This window comes from Labeo rohita, chromosome 7, assembly GCF_022985175.1.
Source record: "Labeo rohita strain BAU-BD-2019 chromosome 7, IGBB_LRoh.1.0, whole genome shotgun sequence".
Taxonomy (NCBI): Eukaryota; Metazoa; Chordata; class Actinopteri; order Cypriniformes; family Cyprinidae; genus Labeo; species Labeo rohita.
The window spans coordinates 11,274,834-11,291,762 of NC_066875.1; the positions used below are offsets into that span (position 1 = coordinate 11,274,834).

The 16,929-nt window shown below is 38.3% G+C and overlaps 1 protein-coding gene across 4 annotated transcripts; it reads left to right on the forward strand.

Moving 5' to 3' along the window:
- Window positions 1-3,006: 3,006 nt before the first annotated feature.
- Window positions 3,007-14,796, forward strand: arsj (arylsulfatase family, member J). 4 transcript variants are annotated; one of them, XM_051113905.1, is made up of 3 exons: window positions 3,011-3,340; window positions 3,466-3,723; window positions 11,923-14,795. In XM_051113905.1, the coding sequence occupies exons 2-3, from the start codon at window positions 3,569-3,571 to the stop codon at window positions 13,298-13,300; spliced, it is 1,533 nt and encodes a 510-aa protein (XP_050969862.1). In that variant the 5' UTR covers window positions 3,011-3,340; window positions 3,466-3,568; the 3' UTR covers window positions 13,301-14,795. The 4 variants fall into 4 exon arrangements, with proteins under 4 accessions (XP_050969859.1, XP_050969862.1, XP_050969863.1 ...); XM_051113906.1 differs by having other exon boundaries at window positions 3,011-3,113; XM_051113904.1 differs by having other exon boundaries at window positions 3,013-3,113; window positions 3,390-3,723; window positions 11,923-14,796.
- The last annotated feature ends 2,133 nt before the right edge of the window (window positions 14,797-16,929 follow it).

The window sequence follows — 16,929 nt, forward strand, 5'->3', positions numbered from 1 at the left end:
CATAATATATACTCCACATGCTTGCGCTACTTCTAAAAACAGCATAAATAAATTTGGAATTTAGGCTTTGGGCTTTGATGCATTCAGTGTAGCCAGCCTCAAGCTGTTGCGGTATAATATGACAGCGATGGCGCCGGTGTAAACACAGTGTTATCCGTTGTTACGTCTGTCAGGTGTAACAGCACATGTCTATAACCACATATTTATCAAAGCACTAACATGAAGATTTTATCAATGAACTGCGTGCCTGACTTCGTTAAAATATGATAACAAAAATGTCTTTTTTTGGGGTCTGGTGTGTCCAGACATGTTGAACACACAGCACATGTCTAATGCAGGTAAGGGACTGTGAAAGAATCCAGTGTTTACTGGGCAAGCATTAGTATTGCTCAACTTAATGAGTTAAGCACACCCCTGCCTTTGAGGGACCTGAGATATATCTAGAGACTAGAGACCAGAGATTTAGGCCTGTAGGTAAATTGGCGAAAAACTCTAATAGTAATAGTACAAATTCTGAATGGCAGATAACCTGCAGATTTTGTACAAGTTTGTTTCAGGTATAAAACTTTACTGTTAAAGCACACGCTGTTATTTGCCAACAGCAAGTCTTGTAAAATCCTTGCACTCTTTATGAGCTCATGATTAAAATTTTACTCTTACACTGTGAATAAAACCTCCAAGTTAATGTCCCCCTTCTATCTTTGTAGCCACAGATAGTGTTATTACCTTAGAAAGTTTCAGGCTATTTCACAATTTGGCTAATTATAAAGAATATTTCCAGAAATCAATCCTCAGTTAAGCTGCTTCTTTTCTGGTGGTGCAGGAAAAAAAATATGATCTTGATCCAACATACAATCTGCTATATGCTAAACAGTATTACTGGTCTTTATGAAGGTGCTGGAATTTTACAAGGTAAACAACTGAGAGAGGGATTTACTAAGAAGGAATTGCAGCTTTTTAATCACATAGGCTGTGTGCGTTGTTTTTGAATTATGCAAATCAGTTTACATCACAGACATGGCCAAAATTTTGTACCACACACAATTTCCATGCTGCAATTCCCCATCTTGCAGGCTTGGTTCTGAGTACTAGGGACTTTTCTGAGACTGTACGGCATTACAAAATCCAGAAACCCGAAACAGCTCTTCAAAATGGCAAAAGTTTGCTCATCTGGATATATGCCTAGTTATAATGCTCTTCTCTAGCAATTGATGAATTATTGCTGGTATGATTAACAGAAAATGTTTCTTTTAAATATACTTCTGCCTGTAAAATTACTTGGAGCTAGCAAGTGAATAAATTGTGAATAGACTGCAATCAACAACAAGCGTGCCAAAGTCCTGCAAATGTTTAATGTTTAATTCGCTCCTGAAATCCAGAAAATGAAATTGTGCTGCATGAAGCATCTTAGTTTATTGCATGGACATGTGGTTTTGTACAATAAGCCCATTGAGATTCCTCATTTTCTTTCAATGCAAGCCAGGTTGAAATAGATTCCTTCCTGAGGATACATTAGCTTTCATGAGTAATGCAATGGGAGAATTCTTTTCATTGTTCCTTTATGAAAATAAAAAGCGTGTGGAAAAATGGCACATTATAACATCTGACTGCATTTGACAAAAGGGAAAGATTTATTTTGTAAGTAATGCGATAGAACCGCAGAAGTAATATAATACATGAGCACAACACAGACTGGCTGGAATCGTGAAATGCAGGAAATACCCTGCATAAAACTTAAATATCAAGGGGAATATGAAATCAGCTAAACATTTAAAATCTTTCCAAGTAGACTATTAGCACATACAGTTACCAAAATGAGTCTTACTTTAAAGGACATCCAGGCTACTTCAGTACCACATTCAGAAAAAGATGTAGAACTGGGGTTTCCTTTTACAAGTAGGTAATGTGTACTTTTAAGGTACTAATATGTACCTCTAAGGTACTAATATGTACCATTTAAAAGTAAATAAGGTACAGAGATGTACCTTTTAGCTTTTGTATTTCAGAGTACTGTCCCAGTGACAGATTTTTACCTTTCTGTGGTAATAACAAGTCATGACACTTTATGTAGTAAAGTGGGCCTACTCATTCACTGTTATCTTGCCTTGACTGTAAAGAAATTAGAAAACAGAATCACTGTTCGGCTAAAGTTTTAAAAATGCCAGTGGCTTCAGTTTTTAAAATACAGATACCACTTTTTGACTGAATGTAAACAGAAATCAATAGCAATACCTTATCTCGTTACCTTTAAGTGAACTGACCAGAAATGTAAGGATATAAGTTTAGGATTTAATAGAAAAAGACAGGAAATTTACTGTTGTAACATTTACTGATGTATATATACATACATGCTCCTTATATTCATATATTATTTTCACATCTGTGGGCTGAAGTGAGTAGAAATCTGCCATCAACAATAAGGAGAGCTACAGTCTATAATAACCTGAAGGAACCTGATTATTACTTTACCCTTTTTTTTGGAAAGAAGTAAAAACAATCTAACAGTCTGTAGTCTTAATTACATGGTTTGTATGGTCAGTCAGACTGTACAGGGAATCAATGTATAATCTACATGTTAAAATAGTATGTGTGTAGGCATTAGGTGTTGTCCTGTTCTCTCTCTCTCTCTAAAAAAAAAAAAAAAAAAACTCTCCATAATGCGGCTTGGGAAGTCCCATTCATTTTAGTTACTCGGTTCGTTTAAATGAACATGTTTAAACGTGATTCTCTGATTCGTTTGCAATTCCTCAACAGTTACAAAAGTTCCCAAACGTCTGCACATGCTATTTGCGTTCTTTTTTGTTGAATATTTGTGTACCGCTACTTATCTCCATGCTTTAGATTATTTTACATAAATCAACGTGTTTTCGGTCATTTGATTTGTATACAGTTAGTGAATCGGTTCAATCGAATCATACAAAAGAGTCGAGTCCAATGAACGATTCATTCGCGAATCGGACACCAGTATATGGCACTGAAGAGTAACTTCAGCGGAGATGACACAGTAAAGGTCTGTCATTAAAGACAGGCGGATCGACTGCTGATAACAACGTCTTTACTACGGAGTGATACTCAGAACTTACTGCGATCCGAGTTTGCGTGCATAGATACAGGTTAGCCTATTAAATTGTTATATTTGGACAGTTATTTTAACTAAAATAGATGTTCTCGGCACAACAGCATTCAACACCATACAAAGGTTGCAATGATATGGATATGTTTGTAATGACAAGGTTTGACAAATTGCGAACCTAATTTCCAAGCGCGTCTGTTCCCCAGTCCGAGAGATATCCCTCTTGTAACATGACATGCAGCAGTGTTATTTTGCGCTGTGAAAAGAGTAAGACAGTGTTATCCTCTGTTTTGATTTTCATTTTAACTTTATTTAGAGCAAATGGTTTTAGGTGCAATGTGCGGACGAATGGGGGGAAGTACGTTTCTTTTGACGCTTTTGACTACTTTTAGCGGATTTGTCAGCTCAACATACGGAACATGGAAGAGCAGTGTTCATTCGAATCGTGTGAACAAAGTGGAAAAGCCGTCATCTCAGCCTCACATCATCTTTATTATGGTTGATGATCAAGGATTTCGAGACGTGGGGTATCACGGGTCCGAAATAAAGACCCCAACACTGGACAGACTCGCCGCAGCAGGAGTCAAACTGGAGAATTATTATGTGCAGCCTCTGTGTAGCCCCTCAAGGAGCCAACTGATGACCGGCAGGTGGGATATAATACATAAACATAAACTGGCTTAGATCTCTAACAGTTTTTTTTTCCCTCAGGAGTATTTTTACATTTAAGCCACACTTTAAAATAAAAGTCATTCCATTAGATAACAAAGTATCAACGCGGGTGTCTTAGCAACCACGTGTAGTTAATCACATTAAAGTTTGATAACCTGAAAGTGTCTTTTTGTCTATATAAAATAACCTTCTTTTGGGGAATGTGTTGTGCTAAATAAAGGTCACTTGAGGTTTGATATTTAATTTGTTGTATAATGTAATACATTCAGACATTTTGCAAGTGTGGCTCAAGTATCCAAATGTTTTAGCATATTACACTATATATATATTAGCCGTGTAAATACATGCGCAGTGTGCTTAATTCATAGACAGATATGTAGTGCTGTAACTACACCAAAACTAAACATTGTGCTCATTTTTGGACAACAAAATACCACAAACCCAATGGCTATGTTTACAATTCAATACTTACATACTGTTCTTACTATTGCAGCAGAATATAGCATCTGTGCTCATTTTCTATATGCATGGGATACTCAGATGGGGCAAGATTGCGTTGTTGTGTGCATGTTCTCCACCCTCAATAGTGTTAAAAGCCTGACACCAGAGTTCCCATAGTAGTGAAACATCTGGTCCACGCCTCAGGAAACAGGAAGGTTGCTAGGAATCTCTTTTGGCAATTTGCTTGGGAAGTAATGAATGAATCAGCTCCTCCCCACATTCATTTACAATGAATGTGCTGAACAGAATGGCTTTTTGGCTCTCTGTAATGGGGATTTGGGGTAATATAGATCACTTCAAAGTATGACTGTTATGTGGTTGGCCTAGAAAATTCAGAACACTCAGAATATATATCAGATTGACATTAAGCATGTCAAAAGAACTTTGTGGAGGTCCTACAGCTATAACACCAGTAGATGAATCTATGCATAGCTTTACTGTACCAGATGTTTGCCATATTCTGCAGTCTCAGAACTTCACTTTTTCAGGTCTCATTTTAAAATTAAGTATGCTTTTGACAACCACAGTTTGAGCTGTTTAGGTTGATTTAATTTTGGGGAAAAGCCCAAAGATAAACTCTAACCCAGCAAATGTTGTCCTTTGGTCCACCACTATCCTTTTCAAAATTACACTTTTTTTGTGTTTATCAGAGAGCTTCCAGCTGTTTTAAAGGGATCATATCATACACTGGTATTTTTTTTTTTCATTAAGGGTCCATAATGGTTGTGTTTGTGCATTTTTGTAAAGTAGCTGCACCAAAACCAGGAAAATTCAGATTTTCATGACCATATTCCACCCCCTCTTTGCCCCTTAGAACTGAACAGTCATTGTTGTGTTTCTGTGTATGGCAGATTCATCAAAATCCATGCTGAATTGCACTGCAAAAAAGTTTTAAAACTAAAATGATACCTCCTAAAAAATTAAATTTAAAGCAAAACTTAAAAATAAACTGTTAAAAGCCCTTGGTGTGTTTATGAAAGCATTTATCCTATTTATTACCACACACAAAGTTTCTGATGACCCAGCGGGCATCACTGATGAGTGGAAATGGACTGCTGTTATCTCATCACATAACCCCTTTAATACACTTTTGTTGACATGTTATCTTGAATAAACACAGAAAAAGGACAATTTAAGCTGGTTTTAGTAGTTAAACAGTTAACTTTTAAAACTGTTATTCTTTTTAGCCTCTATTCTTTTAGTGCTTAATGTTGAAAATGCTCTTCAACAAAAAAGGTCTTGACCAAATGAGATTACATTACAGAAAAAGAGGCAAAAGTGTTTATGTTGGCATCTGCTGGGCCATCTCTAAAAGGTCTAAAAGTAATTGAGAGGGATAAGCAATGGTCATGTTTTTTGTTGAAAAGCTTTATGCTTCCCTGATGGGTGCCTGAATCTGATGCTTTTAGATCCAAAAACACCACATCTGCCCATATAAATAGCAAGCTCAGTTCCTCTAGCTAGCGTTTACCCTTTTAAGGTATTCACTACACTGTTAAAAAGAATGAACTTCTCATAATCTTCCAAGTCTGTTAGATGTTCAGTCTTTATATATATATATATATATTTGATATATATTGATAATTTAGGTAGCATTTTATAAAATATTACTTAAGACTGCTTATACAAAGGGTGCACAAATTAAAAAAAAGAAGAAAAAAAAAACTTTCCTCACCACGCCCGTATGGGACAGTCCAGCTGTAGCTGAAAAGCCTGCCAAGCAAAGTGTAATTAAATTTAGGTCTTCATCAAGCTGCCATCTATCAGCACTACATTACAATGAATAGGACTGTGCCCTATGATTGCACTTTATTTGACACACTCAGTTCAGTTTGTGAACACTCTACTAACAAGCTGATGACTTAATGAGAAAATCAGATTGTGTAGATAAGGGAGGTATTCAAAATGTGCAATTTTGTGAAGCTCCAGGATTGGGAAACACTTCTGTAATGGATAAGCCTAAACTGTTAGATGCCTTGTTAACTGTATACTCTTAAATCATAATATCAATAAAAAAAATTTGGTGACTTGGGCTGTCAACAACTGTCAAAATGACAGTAAGGAAAAAGTACAGGAGCGCAGTATCGGGCCTGACACTGATACTAGTGTCAGTCTTCTAAATCCACTCAGCTTTGTGTAAGTAATAGCAGAAATATTGTGAACGTAAAATCTGCCCTAGTTTCCTTGCAGTATTTATGAGAGCTTGTGAGAGAAGAACAAATTGTACTCCTGAGACAGGTATTGTCGATCATATGGTTGATTCACAAAACTGAAATATTTGTTCTCTAGTTCAACTCACAGACTTAATCATCCAGTTCTAGCAGTAGATGTTTTAGGAAGAAAGAAGATCAAAAACATGTTTGGAAGAACATGAGGTTGAGAAAATGATGAGAGAATTGCAACTTTTGAGTGAACTAATTCCTAAAAAATGAATGCTAAGAGAATCCCAAATCATAGGATGGCTCTACTGATATCAGACAAAAGGGCCTTGCAGTGGTTAGTTACTGGGTTACTGAAAAGAGAAAAAGGGTGTAATGAATGGCTGGTGTAGTGGGAATAAGGGAACATGTTTTAATGCTCTGTGGTCTGAATTTGATTAGCTGGAGAGAGGAGTATATCCCACTTATTGGAAGCAGATGTGGGTGGGATGTTGGAGCAAGCAGTAGAACATGGGTCAGCAAAGCTTCCAGCAGAGCCTGGTTGAGGATTAGTATTTTCTGATGGATTTGGTGGCATGTTTTGTGGGGCATTTAGGTTGTGTTTAGTAGTGTTTTTAGTTTACTTTTACTTATAAGCACATTAATAAATATGCTGGTCAATATATTAAATATTCACAGTGATTTACATTTTAAACTTTACAATATGGGTGCACAAATATGCATGAATTAATGCTTAATTCATGCACAGTTAATGTATAATTCATGAAGAACTAAACCATTTATTAATGATTACTACATCAGCAACTAATGAACATTCTGTATGATTCATAGATTAAGTAATAAATAAATTTGTATTAGTTAGTCTCATAACGTATTAGTTCCCTAATGACATATTATATTGACTAATGATGTCAGTTCATATGTTAATTACCACAGTGGTCAAAGCTATGTACTTCAACTTTCAGTTGTCTAGCTTTAATTAATCATCAGCGATTGATTTGCAAATGTATCATTATGTTATGACTTTACTTTCTGAGACACAGAACTATTAACTAATTGTTAAGTAATATGTCATTGTGGTTATGAATTTAGAATTAGTCATGTGCCTCAAAAAGTATACAACAAGTCATAAAATAATGATATATTTGCAAATCATTAGCTAATGATTAATTAAAGCAGACAACTGGAAGTTGAAATGCATGGCTTAATTAACACATGACTTTACACTACTAGTTAATATAATACATTATTAGGGAATTAATACATTATGACACATTTAACTAATAACAATTTATTGATTACTTAATATATGAATCATATGGAATGTTCATTTGTTGCTGATGCAGTAATTATTAATAAATGGTTTAGTTTTTCATGAGTTATATATTAACTCATGATTATCTCTGCATCAGTTAAGCATGAATTAATGCATGATTTTGCACCTGTATTGTAAAGTGCTACCTTTATTTCTGATGATGTAAGGCCTAATAATTGTAATAATTGTGTAGTTCAAAGTAAAATTATTGTAGTTTAAACCTGTTTAGCAGGATGTCTTGTGTTCTGTGAAGGAAAGAAAATGACAGAATTTACATTTTTGTGTGAACAGTTCCTTCAGTGCTCGACCCTTCCATCCATATGTTCACTTGAAGTGTATGTCATAGATTTGCAAAAGTTCAAGTTAATTTAGGATTTGAGTTAGGAGGATTATATATTTGTAAGAGAGTCCTTGTCACAGTTCGTTGCAGTAAGCAAAAGTAGAGGCAGGATCTAATTAGAGCAGGGGAAATTTTATTTACAAAAGATAAATGAAGGAGAAAAACAATAAATACACACAAAGAACTGAAACAAACAGAGTGTTTTAATAGACAGAATATAAAAATTAATTAACTAGACCAGAGCCGGCTGAATGGGAGGGACAACTCTCCCTGGTCGGGGGAAAGGTTGGCCAAGGCTGAGTCTGGGAGGCTTGAGAACCAAGTGAAGCCAGATGGATAAAGGGACAGGATGACACCACAAGACTGGAGGGCTGAGGTGAAGCCAGGGGATCCAGGGACCAAGGCAAAGCTGGGGGTTGGGAAGATAGAGGCAATGCCAGAAAGATGGAGGAGCCAGGACTGGAAGACCCAAGCATAGCCACAGGGTCGGAAATCAGAGGTGGAGCCATGGAGAAGATGGAGACCAGCAGAGGAGAAAAGTCAGGGAACTGGTAGGGATAGGAGAGTCCACCCAGACAAAACTGGTGGAAAGTTTGATGGTGGGTAGGATGGGGGACAGGCTCCATGTTCTCCAAATTTATGAGCCATTCCTCCACATCTGGGTCTGGCAGGGACCAGGTAGTGTGTGCAGATTCTGGGATGGGTGAGGCAGCCAGCTCCAGAACAGATACTGTGGCTGGCTCTGACTCCTTCTTGGTCTCTGGCTTAGACTTTGGGTCCATGGTGAACTGGGACTGGTTTGGGTGCAATGGGTTTGAGATCCTCACAGATGGTGAAGGGGGATCCACAATGAGTGAGTACTTTTACATACATGCTAAAAGTCCCCTGATGACCATCTCTGGCAAGGCATGCTCTTATCGTAGTAGTGGACAAGGTGGACCAGACTTCTTAAGTCCTGTGTGTAGTCCTTGAGGGAGCGATCCTCCTATGAGAGAAGGAGGAACCATATTGCTGGTAGATCCATCAGTTTCAGTTGGTTATTCTGTCATGGCTGGTGCAGCAAGAGAGAGTAAGTCAGGATGTAACTGCAGCAGTGGAAACTTTATTTACAAAAGGTAAAAGAAAACAAAACATAACAGGAGAATATGAATACACAAAGCAAACCAGATGAAACAACCATAACTTTTGGGTCCATACAGTTTTAAAGTTACACTGCTGTTTTACATTACATGTATTCATGACATTCACAACCTTGGCATTAATGGATGAATCTTTCCAGAATCTCCATGATGTAAAGCAGAACATTCTTAAATTTTAAGTACCAGGTTACATCATGCATGGTTAAGGTAATTTTGATGGAATCTTTATTTGTACAATGTAATGAATAATTATTACTGTACTGTTCTTTTCGTTCATGTATTTAAATTCAAGGCAAACATGAGAACAATTGCTTTGTTGCATGCTTACCCTTTGACCAAATGTAAGTTTAGGCATGGAGTAGAACAAACACTCAGAAGACTTGAAATGGAAAAAAAAATGTCATTATATGCAAGAATGTTTACAAAATGTCCAATGCCTCATAAAATGAAAAACATGACACTCTAAAACACTTTTGAATGTGATTTAAACATGTCCAGTCCTGCTCCTGGAGGGTCACTGTCCTGCAGAGTTGAGCTCCAACCCCAATTAAACACACCTGAATCAGCTGACCAAGGTCTTAGGGCGGCCGTACACGGTGCGAATTCGGACAGTCGGAAGACCGTATGGCCACGCACACGTCACGAGTAAAACCTGACGATTTCCGAGGCAATCACATTCACGAAGTGAAAACATGGACTCTGAGGAAGAGATCCTTTTCTTTGTGGCAGCAATGGCTTGCGAAAAAAACAAAAAAGAAAAGAAAACGAAGGGCATGGCACAGAGTTTGGCTGAAGGGCAGAGAACAACATGGACTTTATTTTCTTAATCGTCGTCGTGGAAGATATTGTAAATTACACAATCATTGCATGTCATGCAAGTTTCTGCAATTTGTGACGTTGTTTTTATACATGTTAAAATGATGAATAGTTTAGGTATTATTGTATACATACTGCAACTTACATGTTGTATTGTTGTGGAAGAACAGTAATGCAGATTCATAAAACTGCCTTCAGGACTTTTGCTATATGGTTTTCTGATTGGTCATTTCCAGTTTGCTCAACAAATCGGCTCGTTCAACAGCACACACGTCACGCTTTCAATCCGACAGCTCCCGAAGTTTTTTGACATGTTTAAAAATGATCGTAAGGTCGGGAAGTGCTCGTAAGGCACTCTGCTCGTCTCGTAATTTCTCACACACCATACGAGCCCCGACCATACGAGAAGAGACGATTTCCTCCGATAACCAAAAAAAAATCGCATGCGAGCTCGTACGACCTCAAAAATCGCACCGTGTACGCCCGCCTTTACTAGGCATACTAGAAACTTCCAGGCAGGTTTGTTGAGGCAAGCTGGAGCTCAACTCTGCAGGACAGTGGCCCTCCAGGAACATGTTTGGACACCCCTGTCTTTTTTTTTTTTTTTTTTTTTAAATTGCAGGCTAGACTTCGGTAGTTTGGCAAATCTAATATGCCAAATCACAGTTTTTAGACTTCCAGTTTTAGATTCTAAAACTCTAGAGGAGACAGATCCCAGATTAAACTGGGGTGTTTTCCTCAAGAAAATCTGAGAAAGACAAGAGTTAAGTCATCATTTGCTCTAAATTTACCTCTCTGCTGTTTAAGACAAGATACTATAGAGAAATTAAATTTTCACAAAGCACTATTAAAACTGTGACATCATACTATGTGTTATGCTATAGGTAAAGCCTAACTAAACTTTGACTATTATCCTCACACTGCCATTATTAATGCTACTACTACTGCTACTACTACCACTACTAAGAAGAAGAAAAAGCAAATATACTGGTTAATATGAGATGGAAAAATTGTTAATATGTTAATATGAGAGGAAAAATTGACCATAAAATTGCAGCTCTAGAAGAGGTTATAAACCCTTTTCTTTCTGATGTCCTTTAAACAGTCTCGGTACTGTGTTTGTAACATGAAGAAAAAGTATGTTTGTGTTTTTGCAAGTGTGATGTCTTTATGTGTTTGTAATTGATTTAAATCATGCATTGTTTAGTCTTTGTATTCATTGTGGACAAATGTTTACTTGCACATCACTGACAGCAGAGCACTGTATAAGTGTGATGATTTGAATTGATTTGAATATTTCTTGATATATGTAGATGCATATGGAAGTAGAAAAGCTGTAGATGTTGAGGTACTTGGCTGAAATCAAGGGTGTAAATTTCATCAGTGGGGGGGGTGTTTAAAGTGAAAAAAATTGCTTACACATAACTTGTGAAAAACTTGTATTGGCAAAGGAGGGGAAAGCAGGCAGTGTATCAAACCACTGTTAGGCAAGGGATGGGGACATAAAACATTTCTGAACTTAATTTTTTTTATTTTTTTTTGCTGCATATATATTGTTTTGCTACTTACACAGTTATTTTAAGTATATGTCCATTGTATTATTTACAATACACAGAGTCGCTTGTAATTATAATTTTAGTGGGTACAACCCTCAGATAAGGGGGGGTTCTGTCCCCCCCTTCCCCCTGTGATTTACGCCTATGGCTGAAATATTAAGACATATTTCAAATTCTACTAAATTACATAATTGTATTGCATACTTTTTTAAAAAAGGTATCATTTAATAAGTAGCAATTTAAAATCAAAAAGTTAATGCAATAGGTCATCTAAAATGAAGACCAAATGTCTGTTTTATTCAGTGCTCCTCATTTATTGTCACTAATTGTTGGTGTATTTTTATATTCTAGATATCAAATCCACACTGGCCTCCAGCATTCTATCATACGACCCACTCAGCCGAATTGCCTCCCTTTGGAGAACATCACCCTTCCTCAGAAACTGAAGAACGCTGGGTACTCTACTCATATGGTGGGGAAGTGGCACCTTGGCTTCTATAAGCGCGGCTGTATGCCTACACAGCGTGGCTTTGATACCTTCTTTGGCTCTTTGTTGGGTAGTGGTGACTACTACAGCCATTACAAATGTGACAGCCCAGGAATGTGTGGGTACGATCTTCATGAGGGCGAAGAAGCTGCCTGGGAGCAGGACCATGGCATCTATTCCACCATCATGTATACTCAAAAGGCAATAAACATCCTGGCATCTCACAATCCTAAACGGCCCATCTTCCTTTACTTGGCCTACCAGGCTGTACACTCACCCTTGCAGGTTCCTGCCCGCTACCTTGAACGCTATAACTCAATCCCAAACTTGCATCGCCGCAAGTATGCTGCAATGGTCAGCTGCTTGGATGAGGCAGTACGCAATCTAACTCTTGCTCTCAAGCAGTATGGCTATTATGACAACATGGTTATGGTGTACTCCTCAGACAATGGAGGTCAACCAATGGCAGGAGGCAGCAACTGGCCACTAAGAGGCAGTAAAGGAACTTTATGGGAAGGAGGAATACGAGCGGTAGGATTTGTACACAGCCCTTTACTGGTCAAAAAGGGCACTAGAAGCAGGGCTCTGATCCATATTACTGATTGGTACCCGACACTGGTGATGCTTGGTGAAGGTACTCTAGATGAAAACCAGAACCTTGATGGTTATGATGTCTGGGAAGCCATCAGTGAGGGACGTCGCTCACCTCGACTGGATATTCTCCACAACATAGACCCTATCTACACCAAAGCCAAGAATGGCTCTTGGAAAGCAGGCTATGGAATCTGGAACACAGCCATCCAGGCAGCACTCCGTGTAGGCGACTGGAAGCTCCTGACTGGTGTGCCAGGATATAGTGACTGGATTCCACCACAGACTTTCTCCAAACTGCTGTTGGCCAATCGTTGGCACAATGAACGTGTGAACTGGGATCGAGGCAAATCTATATGGCTCTTCAACATTACAGCTGATCCATATGAACGAGTGGACCTTTCCCAACAATACCCACATGTAGTGAAGAAGATGCTAATCAGACTTCTACGGTACAACAAGACAGCTGTGCCATGCCGCTACCCTCCCAAAGACTATCGCTCTAATCCTCAGTATAATGGGGGGGTCTGGGGCCCTTGGTACACAAATGATGATGAAGATGAGGATGATAACCTTCTCTCATATGATTTAGAACAGATGAAGAGTTGGAAGAAAGCAAAACGAAGAGGGAAATTCAAAAGAAAGACCTGAGGTCTATAGAAGTTTATGCTGGCTCCCATTTTGTCTTTTGTGGTACCTTTCAAGGTATGAACTCAGGGATGGCTGTAGTCTTTAACTTCCAGCACAGTCATTTTCACTGATGTATAGATTTACCTCTAATTTCAATTTTAGTTTCAAAGTGAATATTTTCTATTCCAGTTCAATGTGCAAAGAATTATAGTTATAGTTAATTCATAGACTAAACACTGTGAGGCTTTTAAGGCATTGCTAATGTTTGAAAAATCTGACATGTCAACTTTTGGCTCAAACAATGCTGTAATTTTGGGTCAGGACAACTATAGCGGCAAATTAGAAAAGAAAATCATTGTTTTTGCAATTCTGTTTGGTGCTACTAAAAGCATAAAAATGACACACCTTCAATGAAAAAAATGCATGAGGAAGGAAACCACTTTAAGTACTACTGCAAGTCTTACATCTTGAATTAAAAAAGTTTCAGGGTTGCGTAACACCGTGTCCTAACTACACATGTCGCGACAAGATTCTAGAGACAAGCAATTTGGCTGTCCACACCAGACGTAAAGCGACAGCACAACGTGACAGAATACCTGAATTATCACAACCATTCAGAAGAGCAGAAGTGCCCGATAGCACGCATACATCATGGAGACATCTCCATTTACATGTAGAAAACGTATTTGTAGAGTGTTTGCTCATCTACAATACGTCTATAGGACGTTTCCTATAAGATGTCAAATAGACATCTATTAGATGTCTTTAAGATGTTTATGTTTACAATATATGTTAAACTGACATCTTGCAGATATCTGTCGGATGTTCGTACACAGCAGATGCTTTCTAGATCAAGTGATCTTTAACAGACATCTTGCAGATGTATGTGTGCTATCTGGGGCACTGCACTCCCAACGAAATGGACAAGTTTATAATCTAATTCAGAAATATTAAACCTTTTAACATTATTAATACTTGTGACTTGTTATACTCAGTGACTGTTACCATCTTTGTCATGGAAAACACTTGTTGGTTAGCTTTGAGTTCGCAGTTTTAACATACATGTTTGCTTAAAAGTATTTTCAGGATCTGAGGTAAACAATCTGATGTTGCTTTCAGTATGGCTATAAATGTCACACAATGATATTTAAATTCACATTAGACACTTTTAACATTAAATAAAGCACATAATCAGTACCTGAAATTATAATTGTCATAGTTTGTATGTTGTTGTTCCAACCCTGATGTCGCAGAAATAGAAACCGTTTTTTGCGTGTCACCGTCGCAGCTAGTTAGGACCAAATTAACATTATTAGTGTGTAGTTAGGACACGGTGTAAGAAAGTTGAAATTGGTGCTGTATTATGTTATTGGCAAAAATTTTAAATGAGAGAATTTCTATTACTGTATATATTTAAAATTTAGAACCTCAGAAGAAGAAACACATTAAAAAGCATTTATTGAAGTGGTTTTTTTTTTTTTCCCCTCACTGTTGTTATCTCATTTGCTAAAATTGAATGGTTTTGTTTGATGTATTGCCTGGTCTGGCACCAGTGAAACTTGAATATAAGATCAGTTACATCTTTTTCTCATTTCTTAGTTTGAATAAATGAAGAATTTCTGTCATTTGAATGACTGTAAGTCAATCCTGGATATATATATATATATATATATATATATATATACACACACACACACACACACACACACACACACATATATATATATATATATTTACATCCTTTTACTCATTTTTAAGATATAAACAACTACTTTGCAAAAAGCATCAAGCAGATTTTGTCAGTCACTTGGTTTCAATATCTGTAGCATGGCAATGACTATGTGGAAAGTCCAAAATCACTTTCCACATAGCTGTATGTTAAGTAACAAAAACATAAATGTATTTGTTTAGGACACGGTATAATACTTTCCTGCAGTACATCTTTTACTGAGTTTGTTACAGTGACTTTCAGCTGTGTGGTTATGTCAGTCAATATGCCAGATGCATATGAACCTCAGAACATTCCAACAAAAAGAAAAAAAAAAAATGAACATGAGTTTTATTGTTTGGTGCTACCCTAGAGCGCAACAAAATGACGCAGCTGGATTATGTAATCTGGACCGTTTCCTTGAGAACAATCCAATGTCCCTGGCCAATACTCTGCAGCTGTCTTCATAATATGCGAAGTCAAACTGGAACAGATTACAATTCCCCAAATTTAATGTACCAAATAACTAGCAGAATGACACCCTACCAGTTTCATATGTCAACGGGAGGTATTAGGCTAGCCTACAGGACTGGATCTCTTGGCAGTGCTTTGCATTCCTTGAGGCTGAGCTATTCCATTTTTTTTTTTTTTTGTATGCTGTTGGTTGGTTTGTCCATGCCGTCATTGAACTGCTACACCTTGTTAAAGGAGGCACTTTCTATATTGCATAATGTGCCCACATAGTAACATTCGTAAGCATAGTTCTAAAACAAGTACCGTTTTAATTGTACCTGCCACAATATTTACGCAATAGAATAATTTGCTTTTGGCAAAGCTGTCGGTTGATTTAGAAACTGCTACTGGATGATAATGTTAATTGCAAAGTGCTTGGCTGATGCATATTGGTCTAAGCCATGTATTGATAGTCACAGTGTGTTGTAGGGAGGACACAGGAGACAATGGATAATAAGCTTTAACAGACTTTAATAAAATAAACAATGGGGGGGGGGCAAACTAAGGAGCAGGCTAACACAAACAACCGAGTAACAAAGTAGACAGGACAATGAACTCACAGGAAACAGGAACTTAAATACACTAGATAATTAATAACAAGTGGAGGAGATATCAATTAAACAAGAACAGGAAAATTACCAAGTAAGGAAACACAGCAACTAAGTCTGGGGGAAGGAGAAACACAAAGTCAAGAATCCTGACAGAACTACCCCCTCCCGGAAGGCGCGTCCCATGCCGTAACATATCCACCGGGGAGAGGGGGTGGCCGCCATGGAGGCTGGAACCAGAGGGAGACATGGCCTCCAGGGCAGGTCAGGGAGCTCAGGGGGCTATGGTGGAGCAGACAGTTCAGGAGGCTATGGCGGGTCAGGGAGATTAAGGGGCCATGGCGGAGCAGGCAGTATGGGAAGCCATGGTGGATCAGGGAGCTCAGGGAACCATGGCGGAGAAGACAGTTCATGAGACCATGGTGGATCAGGGAGCTCGGGAAGCAATGGTGGAGCTCAGAGTTCGGGAGCAGTCAGTTCAGGCATATGGCCCCCTCCAAAATTTTCTTTGAAGGAAATTAGGGTACTACAGGCCCGGAAAGGAGTGGGCTCTGGAGGAGAGGGCTCTGGAGGGCTGGACGGGACCAGTGGAGGCATAGGAGATGAAGGAGATGCAGGAAGAGAGGATTGGGGCAGTAAACTCCAGTGGGAGCACCATATCCACAATGTCCAATACCTCTATCTTGGCCGGCGACCTGGGGAGGGGGCCATCTTGGCCGGGGACTCAGGCAAGGAGACCATCTTGGACTCAGGAGAGGGGGCCTAATTAATAACTAGAGTTAATAAAATCTGCTACGGGTCTGCAGCAATCATCAGGACTCAGAACTCGGAACAAATAATCATCTTTTAGTCCCATCCGGTAGCATGCATTAATCATGGAT

Coding starts and splice junctions, on each gene's coding strand:
- arsj (XM_051113902.1), top strand. CDS start 3,395: ATGGTTTTAGGTGCAATGTGCGGACGAATGGGGGGAAGTACGTTTCTT. Junction 3,724..11,922: donor AGCCAACTGATGACCGGCAG/GTGGGATATAAT, acceptor TTTATATTCTAG/ATATCAAATCCACACTGGCC.